Here is a 14,524-nt window from a genome sequence, read left to right as displayed (position 1 = left end):
CAGCGGTGGCGGTCTTGACCTTCTGGCCCAGATTCCCTTTGCGGGGCCCCCAGGGGAGAAGAGGGCTGGTAAACGGGCACATGGGGCTGCATGGGGTGGGTGCTGGCAGAGTCCACACTGCTGCCCTGGAGGGTTTGTGATGTTGGCAGAAGCTGAGAAGGGACAGATCTGGGGCTCTCTGTGCCCTCCCCCCGCCCCCCCAGTCCAACCAGGGTATCCCAGCAGTGGGTGACTGTCACCTGCAGGACCTCGGACAGAGGCACGGTCAGGCTCTAGGACATCTTTGCGGAACGGGAAGATGCCTGGGGTGGGGGGGGTGGGGGCGGGAAGCAGGCTGCTGCCATTGCTCTGGCCAGCTTTTTGGGGGTGGGGGGTGGGGGGTTGACCTGTTGCTCTGCCCCCACAGGTGGGTCACAGGGGAATGGGAGCCTTGCAGTCAGAGCTGTGGGCGGACGGGCACGCAGGCTCGCACCGTGCGCTGCATACAGCTGCTGCACAACAACACCACCCGCTCCGTGCACACCAAACACTGCAACGACGCCCGGCCCGAGGGCCGCCGGGCCTGCAACCGTGAGCTCTGCCCTGGCCGGTGGCGGGCCGGACCCTGGTCCCAGGTAAGCGGGCCCCGTGTCTTCAGCCCCCAAACCAAGCTTGCGGGGGATTGAGGGGGTCAGGGAGCTCCACCTCAGTCTGGATGCAGTCCCTGCCCCGGGCCACATCCTGTAGGTCTCAGGGCACCAGTGGGGCTGCATGGCCAGTGCTCTGTCGAGAGACCAAGTAGAACGTGTCCACTCTGTAGGGCAGAGGCTGCCAGGTGCTACGGGAACCTGGAGTCCTAGGAGATGGAGGGTGGCCTGGACTCCAGGATATGAGGGGAGACCTGTGCTCTCATCCCTGAGGGCAGAGAAGGCCGGCCAAGCTTGCAGGAGGGAACATGAGCACGGGAGGCCTTGGACTTGGGCTGCAAAGAACAGTAAGGATGGTCTCGGGCTCGAGGAGCAGTCTAGGGGCAGGGCTGAGCTGACATGAGCAGGCCTGGGGGGTCGGGGTCCCCAACCCGACCAGCCTCGGGGTCACTGATTCATTGCAAGGACTCCCAGGACTGAGAAGTTGTTGTACTCACAGGTACAGGGTATTTCAGTGAAATCACAGTACAGTCAGCAAAGGGGAAAAGTGTGTGGCAAAGTCCAGAGGAAGCCAGGCACAAGCTTCCAGGGGTCTCCTCCCTGGGCTCCCAGGGACACCCTGGATTCTGTCAGCAACAGTGTGTGATGCCACACGTGAAATGCTGCCAGCCAGGGAAGCCCACGTGAGCCCAGGTGTCCAGGGTCTTCACTGCGTGGCTGACACTGGTTAGTCAGGTGGGGAGCTCACCGTAAATCACACTATTGGTACAGACTAACCGGCCAGACCAGTGCAGTGTGACCCGAGGCCTTGAGTCTTGCAGAAACACTCTTACCAGAGAGAACACTCCAAGAACTTGGTTCCCCAGAGCTTCCCAAGCGCCAGTCCTGAAAGCAGGCCTTCCTTGGCACTCTGTAGGGTTTGAGCAATCTGGGTCGGCCGTGTCAGCCCGTCCCCACACACAAGGTGAGGACTTGAGAATTCTCCCTGGGCCAGGCTGGGCTGAGCTGTGAGCCAAGCCAGGAGTCTGGGTGTGATGGCTTCTGCTGGCCTGTCCCCAAGCAGGGTGGTGGAGCCTCCAGAGATGGAGGTGGCTGCTGGAGGCTGGACAAGGCAGGACAGGCCTCTGACACATCCTCTACCCTCTGCCCCTCACTACCTTCTGCGTGTTACAGGGTTACATGTGTGGGGAGCTCTTTCAGGCCCAGCCAACCATGGGTTGGGGGCCCTGACTGATGACTCTCCACCTGCAGTGCTCTGTGACCTGTGGCAATGGTACCCAGGAGCGGCCAGTGCTCTGCCGAACGGCGGATGACAACTTCGGGGTCTGCCAGGAGGAACGGCCTGAGACAGCCAGGATCTGCCGGCTGGGCCCCTGTCCCCGTAAGCCCCCCATCCCAGCCCCCAGTGTACAGCGGGTCCAGGGTGAGGGGGGCTGGTCCAGGCGAAGGCACCTCTCCCCACAACTGGCCAGACTCAGCATCTGTGAACCGGAAGGAGAAGCTGAGCCCTCCCAGGCCAGCGCAGGGATCGTTCCCCAGTCAGAAATGGAAGGGACTCTGCCATGCCTTCCTTGCTGGCACTCCCCGTTGGTCTGGGAGACAGAAGCAGATTCATGGTGACCACACAGTGGGGCTCAGCCAAATGTGGCACCCATGCCCATGTGAGCAGGGCTGCCTGTGGGAGTAGGGGGTACCCGTGGAAACTGGGGGTGCCTAGTGCCCTCTGAACAACCAGAACACCATCTGCGTGCAGACACCTTGCCAAGTGCCATGTGCATCACCTCTTTTGGTCCCAGAAATAGCTCAAGCCGTAGACCCCACCATGAATCCCATCTACACAGGAGGGCATTCAGGGAGGTCAGATGTGCCCACCCAGCTGGGCAGGGGGATAGATCCAGGATTCACCTACTCCCCATGTTCCTGGGAAGCAGGCCGGGTGGGCCTGCTGGGAGCAATGCAGCGATAAGGAGGTGTGGCAGAGCCTTGGTGCTAGGTTGTAGCTGAGACCCAGGAGGCACGGTGGGGGGTGGGGGCGAGCAGGAGGACTGGGCGGCTAGAGCCCACCTGAGGGGTCTTTGAATGCCGAGCTAGGGTGTCAGGGCCCTGGATGCCTGGGGCTATGGAGTGTCTCTTGCCCGGGGTGACGGTGCAGCCCAGCGTGGGGCCATGGCAGCCACAGCCCCTCCTCTTCCCTCTAGGAAACATCTCTGATCCTTCCAAGAAGAGCTACGTGGTTCAGTGGCTGTCCCGACCGGACCCCGACTCTCCAGTCCAGAAGACCTCGTCAAGTAACCGGCCCGTTTATAACTCTGCCTCTGCCCTCCAGTGCATGCCCTGCGCCCTGTGGAGCTTGCCGTGGGCTCCCCTCCTCTCTTTCTATGGAAAACTTCCCTGACTCTTCCTGAGCGCTCTCTCGGTTGAATCTGATTTCTCCGGGCCTCTGTGCTCGGCAGTCTCCTTTGGAGCCGCCCAGCCGGCTGCCTGGCCGGGAGGGCCCGCCTCTGCAGAGGCGTGGCCACAGGGCAACTGGCCTCTTGTGGGAGGCCGGGACCTGGTTGGTGATGGCGTGTAAAGGGGCAAAGATCTGTCTTGGTGCTGGAGGGGCCAGAGGCCAGAGTGCAAATGTGACCACTTGGTGACCACGTCTCGGGGCCACATCCCTGCAAGCTGGAGCTGCAGGTCAGAAGTCAAGGGGCAAGCCCACCGGTCCCCTTTCAAACACCGCCCACCAGCGAGGCGAGGCCAGAGAGGCTCTGGGGCGTGTTTTGTGCCGCTGAGCTGGGTGGCCTGGCCCTGAGATTCCGGGGGCGCGTCGGGGGCTTCCCGGCCGCCTCTGCTGTTGCTGCTGCTGCTGACCCTGTGCTGAGTGTGTCCTCCTGACTTGTGTGACTGTGGCCTGCTTCCTGTGGCCTTTGCGTCCAACTTACACAGCCCTTGGCCACCCCCCTCCCTGAGCCCCATCCCCTCGCGGGTTCGGGTTAAACAGAGACGGCGGGGAACGTGTCCCTCCAGTGGGACACTGGGACACACCGCCCCTTCCATTCTCTGTCCATTAGCTCCAATGGCCTTTTCTCATCGTGCACACATGACCCCATCCATAGAGGTGAGAGATTGAGAGAGAGGTTGAGAGAGAGAGAGAGAGAAACTGATGTGGATGCGGCCACCTACCAGTGTGAACAACTACAGAATTACCTCAATTTTTATTGCTTTTTTGCTTAGATAAAACTATGTAGAAAATGCCTTAAAGTTGAAAGGTAACAGATTTGGCTGCTAAGTCCAGCTTCAGAGCGGGGACGGGATCCAGGTATAGGAAGCAGGCAGTGGCAGGCCCAGGGGGAGGCAGTCCCACTCATCCACTTTTCGCCCAGAGTAAGGTTTCCCAACCCAGAGGGCCTGACTCCCCTCTGGCCCTGGCGTCCTGTGCAGGGGACCCAGGTGTGCTGGCTCCAGCCAACACTGCGGAGAAGAGACCCACTCTGAGGCCATGCGGCCAGTCGGCACTGACTGTTTGCTGAGCCCCCCACCCCTATCCTGGGCGCTCCCCCAGTGCTGCCTTACCCAGAAGGCAGTGCGCCCGGCCCCTGGTGTGACCCATGTAGCGCCCCCGCCCCAGCCCCCCTGCCACCTGCTAATGGCATCCCTGGGACCAGCACCCAGCCTCCTCCCCGGCTCCAACTACTGTTATGTACATACTTGGTGTGTAACGCGTACTAATTCTCACGACTGTTAACTTCCAACTTTGACTAGGCCACGCGAGTGACTCTGACTCTGGGAAGGTGCAATACGGTCCTGGGCATTGTGCTCTCTGTCTATATGCACTTTGGTTTATCAGGGATATTTTATTAGTGTTTTGTATGTATCCAATGACGTAATTAACATAGGCTCCATTGTCGTCGCTTTTCTGGTTTTTTTATGAGACAAAGTTTAGTGTGTGCCAAAGTGACTGTGGAAATGACCTTTTCTCCTCACTAATGATGGAAAGACTTTCCTGTCATGCATCCCACAAATAAACTCAATAAAAGTTCAGTGAAACTGGGTGCTTGGGTTTGGCACGCTGCTGGCTCCTTCTCTTCGCCTCCATAGCTGACGGCGCTGGCAGACCTGCGGGGACCCTTCTGTCGCATTAGTGACCGGGTTTCCGCTTCCAGTGACTCCCGCCGCCCCCCCATCCCCTTGCACAATGTGGATATGTAGGGTCCCTCCCCCACTGAGGTGCATACCCCTGTCCCCAGGCATTTTTCAAAATGTGACAGCGGCCCATGAAGACACTCCACTATGATTTTGACTTTCGACTCATTCGTGCTGAATGAGCCCCTTTGTGGGAACGTCTGGGTTCTCTCCCCACAGATGGAAGTTTTTCACCATTGGGAAAGGGTCCCGGGGTGGGTTTCCCCCACCTCTGGGATCAGTGGAGTGGGAATGTGGGGTCAGTAGCCCAGATAGTGCTGGCCCAGGTCACCGCCCCCCAAGCCACCATTGGGCCACTGCCACCCGTTCAGGGAGGGAGAGGTGCCCATCTGGCCCAGGTCGGGGGCGTGGGGCGGGAGAAGGGCCAGGCAGCGGCAGCTCCAGGCACCTGGCCTGTGCTCAGCCGTGCCCGCCCACATCTCCACAGGCCTCGTGTCAGAAGCTGCAGGGCCTGGTGCATTGGCTCACCTCTGACAAAGGCCGACAGCAGGTCGGGGTCCAACAGGGACCTCCTATCAGCGGGCTTCTCTCTCTTCCCTCTCCTATGGAGGGGATCCCGTGCCACAGAGGAGGGAGATCCTGAGAAAAGATGACATGGGGCCATCCGGTGTCATGGAAACAGTCTTGGAGTCACAGGGCCAGGTCCCGGGGCGCCAGCCTGCCAGTGCAGGTCACGGTAGCGTGGCTGAATTCACTCTGCCCAGAGCTCTGGTCACTGAAAGGAATCCCAGCTCCAGAGACACAAGACCTTGAGAGACACAACTTCCTCTGAGAGAGCCGCGTCCACGCAGTGTCCCTTCCCAGATGGATCAGGAGGAATCCCCATGGAAGGGGCTTCCAGGCCAGAGCTGCAGGCAGGCCACCGACAGCCCAGGGGACCACACCAGGGACAGTCGGGGTGTGTGAGGGCCCCGCCGGGGGGCCCATGCTCCTGTACCCTGTGGCACAACCTTTTTGGATGGGGAAATGCTGCATGAGGCTCAATTGAGAAAAAGAGAGAACCAGGTTTTCTCCATCCTAGCCTTTCCCGAAGCGTGGGACACAGGGAGGTTTAATTCAGAGGGTGCATAAATGTGGCCTGAATTCCCCCGCCTCTGAGCAGCCCCTTCCTAGTTCCCTTCACCCTTCACGACGCCGGCACCCCCCTCACACTTGCTCGCTCTCTGCAGCCCGGAGCTGTGCACGCGAGAGGGTCTCCCTTGCCATTTGAGGAATTAAACTTTGGGTGAAAAGTTTGTTTTCCTAATTAGGGTCACCTTTATTGATCACTGCTACTTGCCCGTGAATGGTGGTAGTGTAAGGTTTTCTTCTAAAATAAATGTTAAGTTAAAGAAAAAAAAGAAATTAAAGGAGGAAACACAGGCAGGATTTGGCTCGAGCCAAGATTGGTGGGAATGGCCCACAAATGGCTTCAGTCTATGAGAAGGGGTTTACTCTCAATGGTTTGTTGTTGGCTGGAAGGCAATAGGTCTTGCCAATTCATTGCTACCGGAAATGGCTGAAGACCAGGTACTAGGACACCGGAATCTTATTCTTGATGTAGTACAGATGCTTTGCCGGTCAGTGCCTCTGGCCACATCTTGGGCCCTTTGGTGGTGTACTTCCCCTCATCTCGGAGGGCTCTCTGCTCAGTGATAAAACTGTTGGCATCCTTTTAAGAATGATTGGCACCTGGGTGGCTCAGTCGGTTGGGTGTCCGACTCTTGATTTCAGCTCAGATCATGATCCCAGGGTTTGTGAGTTTGAGTCCCACATTGGGCTTTCTGCTGACAGCGTGGAGCCTGCTTAGGATTCTCTCTCTCTCCTCTCTCTCTGCCACTCCCCCACTTGCACTGTCTCTCTCAAAAATAAATAAACCTTAAAACAAAAAAAAAAAAAGAATGGTTTAGCAGGGGCAGGGGGCACCTGGGTGGCTCAGTCAGTTAAGCATCCGACTCTTGATTTCAGCTCAGGTCATGAGATCATGGGTTTGAACCCTGTGTCGGGCTGTGCACTGACAGCATGAAGCCCACTTGGGATTCTCTCTCTCCCTCTTTCTCTGACCCTTCCCCACTTGTGTGTGTACTGTCTCTCTCAAAATGAATAAACTTCAAAAAAAAATTGGGAATGATTATTTTGAAAAAGTTTCTAGGGTAATATTAGCATAGCCAAACTCCTGGCCTGTGGCTTTCTTAACTCTTTATTCATTCGTTATCTTCATTTTTAAAAACTTAAAGCAATGCAGCCACCATGCAGAGGAAAATAGACATAGAAGTCCAACCTGTAGGGCAGGTGAAGAGAGGCGCCCTGGAGACGGGGACCCTTGGCCCCCCAGCTGTCACCTGCCTGTTAGTTCCAAATCGTCCATTCACTCAGGGACATTTGTTCAGTGCTTTCTGTGTGAGGCTCTGACTCGGGCACTGGGAGGCTGCTGAGCTCCCGACCACAGGTCGGCAAACTTTTCTCTGAAGGGCCAGATAGTAATGGTTAAACCTTATGTACAAAACCAGGTGGAGGCACCCACTTGGGCCATGGGAGTAGCTGGCTGACCCCTGCCCTCTACAGAGGGGATGCTGGTTTCCCAGGATCTCAGCCTGGGGGGAGAGAAGTGAGGGGGAGGCTTAAGTCATTTATGTGAAGAAGGCGGCACAGGTGACAGGGGAGGGTGTTGCTGTGGGGCCAGGGTGGCCCCACTCCCAGCAGCATCACCAGGCCTGGCTCCGTCTGTGTTTGTCGAGGCCCCTGCCCCCACCATGTCCAGCCGGGTTGGACAGTCAAAGCCAGGGGTGGGAGGACACCACCCCCTGCCTTGTCAGAAGTGTCGTTGTGTCTCTGGAGGGCTGTGATCAGTGGTTTTTACACCTGGTGGCTGCCAGAAAGGGGAGAAGGGTCAGGGGGTGGGGAAGGGGCCAGGTGGGGCTCCAAGCACCCCCGAGCTTCAAATAGGACCACTCCAATTTCCTCTGTCTCATACACTGGGCATCTGTAAGATTTTATCTGAGTGTCCCAGGATCTTCTCGTGTGATTTCTGGAATCGGCCCTTAGCAAGAGGCCACTTGCCTTTCCCCCTCCACATCTTGAGCCTGCTTCTGGCTCTCTAGGTTGGGAAGGCCAAAGCTCTTCCTGAACAGCTGATCTGTGTTTACCTCTTTCACCTTGTGCATCACGCAGTCTGGCACATTTCCTCCTGATTTGGGCCACTCAGAAGGTTAGAGTCAAAGTTGGGTCCACCTCTGGTGGTACGTGCCTCTCTGTGTTCTTCATGCCTATCATGTTACTATTTTAAAATCCATAATTTCCCTGTTTTGGACTTCCTCAGTTATTCACGTGTGTCTTTTTTCACATTGATATATTTCTGCATTGTCTGATTCACTGGTCTAGGCTCTGGGGCTAGAGGCATCTAAATATAGCTTGGGGCTCTGCCCTGTGGAACTTACTGGATAATGAAAACAGGTGACAGACACCTTATCTGACAACTAAATGTGAACTTGCCAACTGGGATAGAGTGTTGGGAGGGAGAGAACTTCCCAAGGGAGGGCAGGTGATTCTTGCCCGGAGATGTGTTTCAGCTGAGCCTAGAGGAGGAGAGGAGAGCAACTGAAGGAAGACAGAGGGGGTGGCCACAGTATGTGCAAAGGCCCTGTGGCCAGGGGGAGCCCAGTATAACGTAGGGGGTCCAAGGCCTGAGTGAAGCTGGAGAGGTGAAGGAGACAGGTCCTCACCCTAAAATCAATGAGGGGCAATGCAGGGGCTTCAATCAGGACAGTGACATGGTCACACCTTCAGTTGAAAAACAGCATTCTGACAAGAGCAGGATAGTGAACAAAAAGGAGAAAGAATTGAGATAGGTCAGCAGAAAGGAGGCTCTTACCACAGTGCAGACAAGAGGCAAAGCAGCTTGACCCATGGAGGTGGGAGAGAAGGGAAATGGACACACCTGAGAGTGTCTAGGAGGAAATACCAACAGACTTGGGAGTGAACAGACGGGGTGTGCCTGGGGTTCGGCTTATGCCCTGGAAAGGCCATTCTCTGAGACAGGTGGTGCCAGCCAAGGCCCTGGGTTGCACTGGGCATGTGGAGTCTCAGGCACATTTGGGACCACAGGGGTTAGGGGACTGTCCTATAGGCAGTCCTATCCGAGAGTCTGAAGCTCCAGGAATTTGGGGTTGGTGTCCGGTCAGGTGGGTCACCAGCCTGGAAGGGGAAATTATAGGCTGGAGCAATGGGCAGGCAGCGGGCACCATCAGAACCTCCTGAATGGGAGAGGACCTGCTTATCTGTTACTGCGAGAAGTTTCTGTGGGCTAGCAGAGTCACAGACGTGGGTGTAGACAGTGCCCCGTGTTGGTGCACAGAGTAACTGCATCAGATGTGTTTTCTACCCATGGCTGCCTCTTCCTTCCCTTTGTCCTTCCCTCTTTCCTCCCCACTTCCTTTCTAGGAGACAAGGTCAAGGAGGGAGAGGGAGAGAAAGAGGAATGCGGCAGAGGTTGTGAGGGAAAGGTTTGAGATGCTCACTGCGGGGCTTGGGGGGCGGGGGGCTCAGAGGGTGGCTGAACAGAGAGACACAAGTAGGCAGGTGGGCCCAGTGAGGCCAGGGATCAGGAATTTACACCGATCTGCTATTCCCTGTTATGTTGTCATAATGACTTATTCTCTCATGTTGAATGAATTCCTGCAAATCCTCTCAAATTCTGTGGAGTGAGGTGGTGAGGGAGAGGGAGGAGGGGAGGAATTTGGGAAGAAGACAGGGAGAGAGAGTAAGAGCAAGAACAAGGGTAGGAGGGGTTGTGTGGTTAGAACAACAGGTGACCTTGAACCACACGGGTTTGAACTTCACCAGTCCACTTACACATGGGATTTTTTTTTTATAAATACGGCACAGCACCCTAAATGTGTGTTTCTCTGCCTTACGATTTCCTTAATAACATTTTCTCTTCTCTGGCTTACTTTATTATGAGGATACAGTATATACTACATATATCATACAAAATCTGTGTCCACCCTGCTGTTTGTGTGGTCGGGAAGGCTCCTGGGCAAAGTAGACGGCTAGTAGTTAAGTTTGGGGCCAGTCAGATGTTGTATGTGGATTTCCAACTGTGTGGGTGGGGGTGGGGTGGCACCCCTAACCCCCACGTAGTTCAAGGGTCAACTGTGATACAGCTGCAGACAGTTGGAGCCCAGCCAGGAAGAAAACAGCTGTGCAGGGAGAGACACTGCCCTCTATAGAGGCTAGACCGCGGTGGCCGGCTTCTTGGGCAGGAAGGAAAGGAAAGGAAAGGACACACCGGGCGGGAGGACGAGCCTGTGTGAAGGGACCGGGTTTTGGAGCAGTCTGTTGGGGGATGGCCAGGAGCCCAGGGTGGCGGGGCTGTGCGGTGGAGGCAGCAGTGAAGGGACATGAGGCTGGTGGGTAAGTCGAGGCAAGGGGAAGAAAGCCCAGACAGGTTTGGGTGAGGATGGGAACATATTGTGCAGGAAATGTGGTGAGGCTGCCACCAAGTCTCTTGGATTTGTTCTATCGGGTTTTAGAAATCGGTCCCCTCAGGTTCAATTTTGTCATAGTTAACAGCCTAAAGATGACTGCAGGGCCGAACTCCGCCACAGGATCTCATTGGGTTTACCAGTGGGATGTCAGAGATGAATCTGACGCAGTCCCATTCTTTCACAGGAATCACTCCCCAGGCCTCATTTCTGTCTGGGACTCTGAGAGATACAGAAAACCCCAGGGGCCTGCCTGGAGGCAGGGAGCACTGCTCACAGCTTGTGTGGCCGCGCTCTGCTGCAGCGCTGCTGACATCAGGACCACACGCACTTTCCGCGTGAGCTCGCTTGCCTCTGTGCTGTCTCTGGGCTCTTTCAAACGCCTCCTCCTGCTTCCCCTGGGGGGAACGAGGCCCCCCCACCTTATCCTGTCCTTTGGTTATGTGCTTCCCGCTTTTCTCTTTCAGAGGCCCGCTGCCAAGGCGACAAGTCAATGTTCTGTAGGATGGAAGTCTTGTCGCGCTATTGCTCCATCCCAGGCTACAACAGGCTGTGCTGCAGATCCTGTAACCTGCACGACAACCTCACCGATGTGGATGACAGGGCGGAGCTGCCACCTGGGAAGAACAACGACATTGAAGACCTCGTGCCCACCCTCCCAGTGCCCACTCTCGTCATGGAGGTGCGGCCTCCGCCGGGCACACCCTTGCAGGTGCCCCTCAACACTTCCAGCGCCAACGGCACTGAGGATCACCCAGACACCAACGCAGTCGACGTGCCCTACAAAATCAACGGCCTGGATGAGGAAGGCCAGCCGCCCAACCTGATCCCTCGACGACCGAGCCCGTATGAAAAGACCAGAAACCAGAGAATCCAAGAGCTTATCGATGAGATGAGGAAGAAAGAGATGCTCGGGAAGTTCTAATAAAATGGAAAGATAGCATCAATAGCATTTTTTTTCTTGCTTATAGATTATATTCCATGGGATGGCAGATCGTGGAGAGGAAGTGAAAATGTCTGATTCCAACAGGTTTTAAGAAAACAAAGAGGAGAATGACATAAACATCTGTACATGTGGTTGTGAGCGCGGGGCAGCTAGGTTCACGCATGTGTTTGTGTCCCAGCTCTGGAATGTTCTAAGTCCTGTCCTGGGGTTGGGTGTGGAGTGGGGAGAGGAAACACGTGCCCCAAGTTTCTGAGCAGTGATTGGGAATCTTCCTGTCCTTGGTGGTGACAGCCCTTCTGGAGAACATTCTGGAGAAATGTTCTGCAGGAACATTTCCTACCAATCCCCAGACCAAGGCACAAGCCCCATGGGGAACTCTTATTAGGAGAAACAGTGATTTGTTTACTAATTGACCAGTCACTGAGATGAGCACAATGAAGTGGAGGCCGTGAACTTGAAAGTCCGTGACGTCAAGGGCCAGGCAGGTGTCGAGGATGAGTGTGGCAGCCCATGGGGGACTGTGACCAACCTGAGAGCCGCACCCCACTAGTGCTGCTTTTGGGTTCCAGCCACTGCTGCCTCTGTGACCGCAGGCTCCTGGGGCCAGATAGGGTGCTTTCAGTAGAAGTCTAGATTTGCATGCGAAATCCTCAATCCTAAAAGTTCAACCCAAAATATTTCCGGGGGGCGGGGGGCTTCTGGAAGGTCTTTTAGGGTCTAGAGCCACCAGGCTGCAGCCTCTGGTCTCCAGGCTCGGCCAGACGCAGTCTCTCGAAGTAACGACTTAAGGAAGGAAAGCCATCTGGCCCGACTGGCGCTCAGGCACTGTGTTTGACTCAGCCCACCCTGAGCTGTGAAGCTGTCCACTTCTTCCCCAGAAGGTACGGAGAATCCTGTAACTAACTGGACTTGATCTGAACAGTGGGCTGCCTTTCCTACAGGAGGAGAAGACCGCAGGGTGCACTCTCTGGCTCTCCCAGGCCTCTTTCCTACTGGCCCACCCGGCCTGCGTGCTGCCTCTTGGCCAGCCTGGCCTTGGCCCTGGGGCTCCCCAGGGGAGGCTCTCCCTCCCCAAGTGCGTTGGAAGAATGAGGGGGGCATGCGCTCTGCTGGATAGTCCAGCGACTTTCCCAGAGGGGAGAGAAGGGGAGTGGCTGTGCTCTGGGTTCTGAGATGGTGCTCTGCCTGCTCAGGTTTGCTCCTAAAGACGAAGGCCAGCTTCTATTGCCTGCAGGGATGGGGTTGGGGGGGGTGGGGTGCGGGGTTGCCTTGCCCTGTCTCGCCCTGCTCCATTCCTTGGCAGTTCCAGCAGTGAACTGTAAGATTTGGCCTCCCATGAGAAGCATGGGGTGGGGGGTGGGGAGAGGGGAGAGCCTGCTTTATCTTGTGCTGCTCCTAAGCTTTGACAACTTCTCTTTTCGGCATAATGGTGCTTTGTGAGCAAGATGTGAATGGAGAGAAGCAGGAAAGGAGGGGGAAGGTGGACGGGAGGATGGCGACTAATTTTTACCTCTCCCTGCATTGGTATTTTGTGAACATGTGGCTTGCTTAAACTTCCCCAAATTACGAGACCCAGGGGGCACTTCAGCTGCTTAGCTGGGCCAAGCCTGACACATGATTCTGAAGCTTTTTGTGTCTAGGAAGGTTCTAGAGCCTTTGTATTCTCACCAGCCATAGATTTTAGAGAGCTCTTTTCTGTTTCGTTCCCCATTTTATGGATGAGAACACTGAGGTTCAGGAGAATACCATGATGGCTACTTTATACTGAGTCTGAGGTGCTAGGTATGTTTGATTCTGTGCATGCGTGCGGGTGTGTGTCTGTGTGTGATCTAGGGCCAAAGTGAGGGTGTAGGAACCAGTGAGAGCGATATCTGGGATGATGCCTACCTTCCGACTGGGCGGTAACTAGCCTCCCCAACCCCCGCCTGTGCCAGCCGCCTCCCTCCTCTCTGCCATCTTGTCCCACACATACTCCTGCATGTGCTGGTGTCTCAGAGGAGCTTGCTGGCTTCTAAGAAGCAAACTGGAGAAAACATTCTTGGAGATCTCTCACGGTATCACCTCTTTGACAGATGTGGTGTAACGTACTTTTGCAATCCTGTCTCTCTATAATCAGGAAAGGGGTGTCTCAGCTTTCTCTCACTGGTTGACCCCTGGCAGCTGGTGCTATTATTCACAGGCTGAAGGACTGGGTAGCTCTTGCTTGGGTCTGTCCTGGGATGCAGAGGAAATTCAGGGTGACTGACCCTCACCAGAGAGTATCACTCAGTTTACCCAGCCTGGGGGCCTCAGGATGGGAACAGTCCATTCCCAGATCCCAACAAAGCAGGGCTGCATGTCTCGGGGACTGGAAGCCTTTGGAGAGAGGCCCCAGGTGGGACACCCCCAGGGTACCTGTCTTCTTCTGGAAGGAGGGACATGCCCCCTGGGAACTGTAGGCCGGCATGGCCACCACCCCATGTGTCATACTCAGTACCTGGGGTCATATACCCACAGGGCTCTCTAGAACTAGACAGTCCTCAGGGGTCTCTCTGTCTAAGGAACACAGGGTTTACCAGACTTCGAGAAACTCATCTCCACTGAGCTTGGGACCAGTCGGAGAGCCAGCTTAGCCACAGTCCCATGACCTTTCAGAGCCGGCATCCATGTCGGGGGGCTCCCACGGCCTGCAGGCCAAGAAGATTTCCTAGCTGACGTTCTGGAACAGCACGCTGAGAACTCAGAGGTCCCCTCTGACTGCGGCTCCAGAAAACTACGTTTGTGGGGAGACAACCTGCTGGGGTTTGGGGACTTGGCTCTCTGATCTACTCCTTTTGGAAAACCCATGGAATTTCCTGTATAAGCCTTTTGTTTGTATTTTAAGGTTGTTTGTTTGGAGTCTATACATGGTGCTCAGCAGCAGTCTCTATCAGGTGAAGCATGATGACTATGTAGCCAGGCAGCCGCCGCACGAAAAATCATCATGGTGCTGAACTCAAATCACAGCATTTTATCTTATCCATCACAGCAATCAACGTATTTGTTTTCTGTATAGAAAAATTTGGCTTCTTGATTTTATAACTTATTAAAGTCGAAATGTCTGTGTATTTTGCACACCATGCCTGCGTTTGTTTGTTACCTTGACTACACTACCCATGTCTTCAGCCTACACTTGGGTGGGGGGAGGGATGCGCTGCCCTCACAAGGGGGGGATGGGGCCACCAGGAGGCCCCGAACCTACTGGCTAGGCCAGCTGCTCAAGTTGGGACCCTGTGCCTGGCAAGGGGCCCCCAGAAGGACAGGTCTCTGCTCCCAGATCCCCA

The 14,524-nt window shown here is 55.6% G+C and overlaps 1 protein-coding gene across 1 annotated transcript in view; it reads left to right on the top strand.

Annotated features, from left to right (window-relative positions):
* Positions 1–14,315, top strand: part of ADAMTS2 (ADAM metallopeptidase with thrombospondin type 1 motif 2) — a 242,979-nt gene extending 228,664 nt beyond the window's left edge. The window contains exons 19-22 of the mRNA XM_053907583.1: positions 407–614; positions 1,878–2,007; positions 2,825–2,914; positions 10,744–14,315. Coding sequence (XP_053763558.1) covers positions 407–614; positions 1,878–2,007; positions 2,825–2,914; positions 10,744–11,201 — 886 coding nt within the window. The 3' untranslated portion in view covers positions 11,202–14,315. The remainder of the gene's footprint in view (positions 1–406; positions 615–1,877; positions 2,008–2,824; positions 2,915–10,743) is intronic.
* Positions 14,316–14,524: the final 209 nt, after the last annotated feature.

Source organism: Panthera pardus, unplaced genomic scaffold (genome assembly GCF_024362965.1).
Source record: "Panthera pardus isolate Hobbes unplaced genomic scaffold, ASM2436296v1 HiC_scaffold_2, whole genome shotgun sequence".
Lineage (NCBI taxonomy): Eukaryota > Metazoa > Chordata > Mammalia > Carnivora > Felidae > Panthera > Panthera pardus.
The sequence above is the reverse complement of the archived record's forward strand: the minus strand, read 5'-3'. Positions and strand labels throughout refer to the sequence as shown.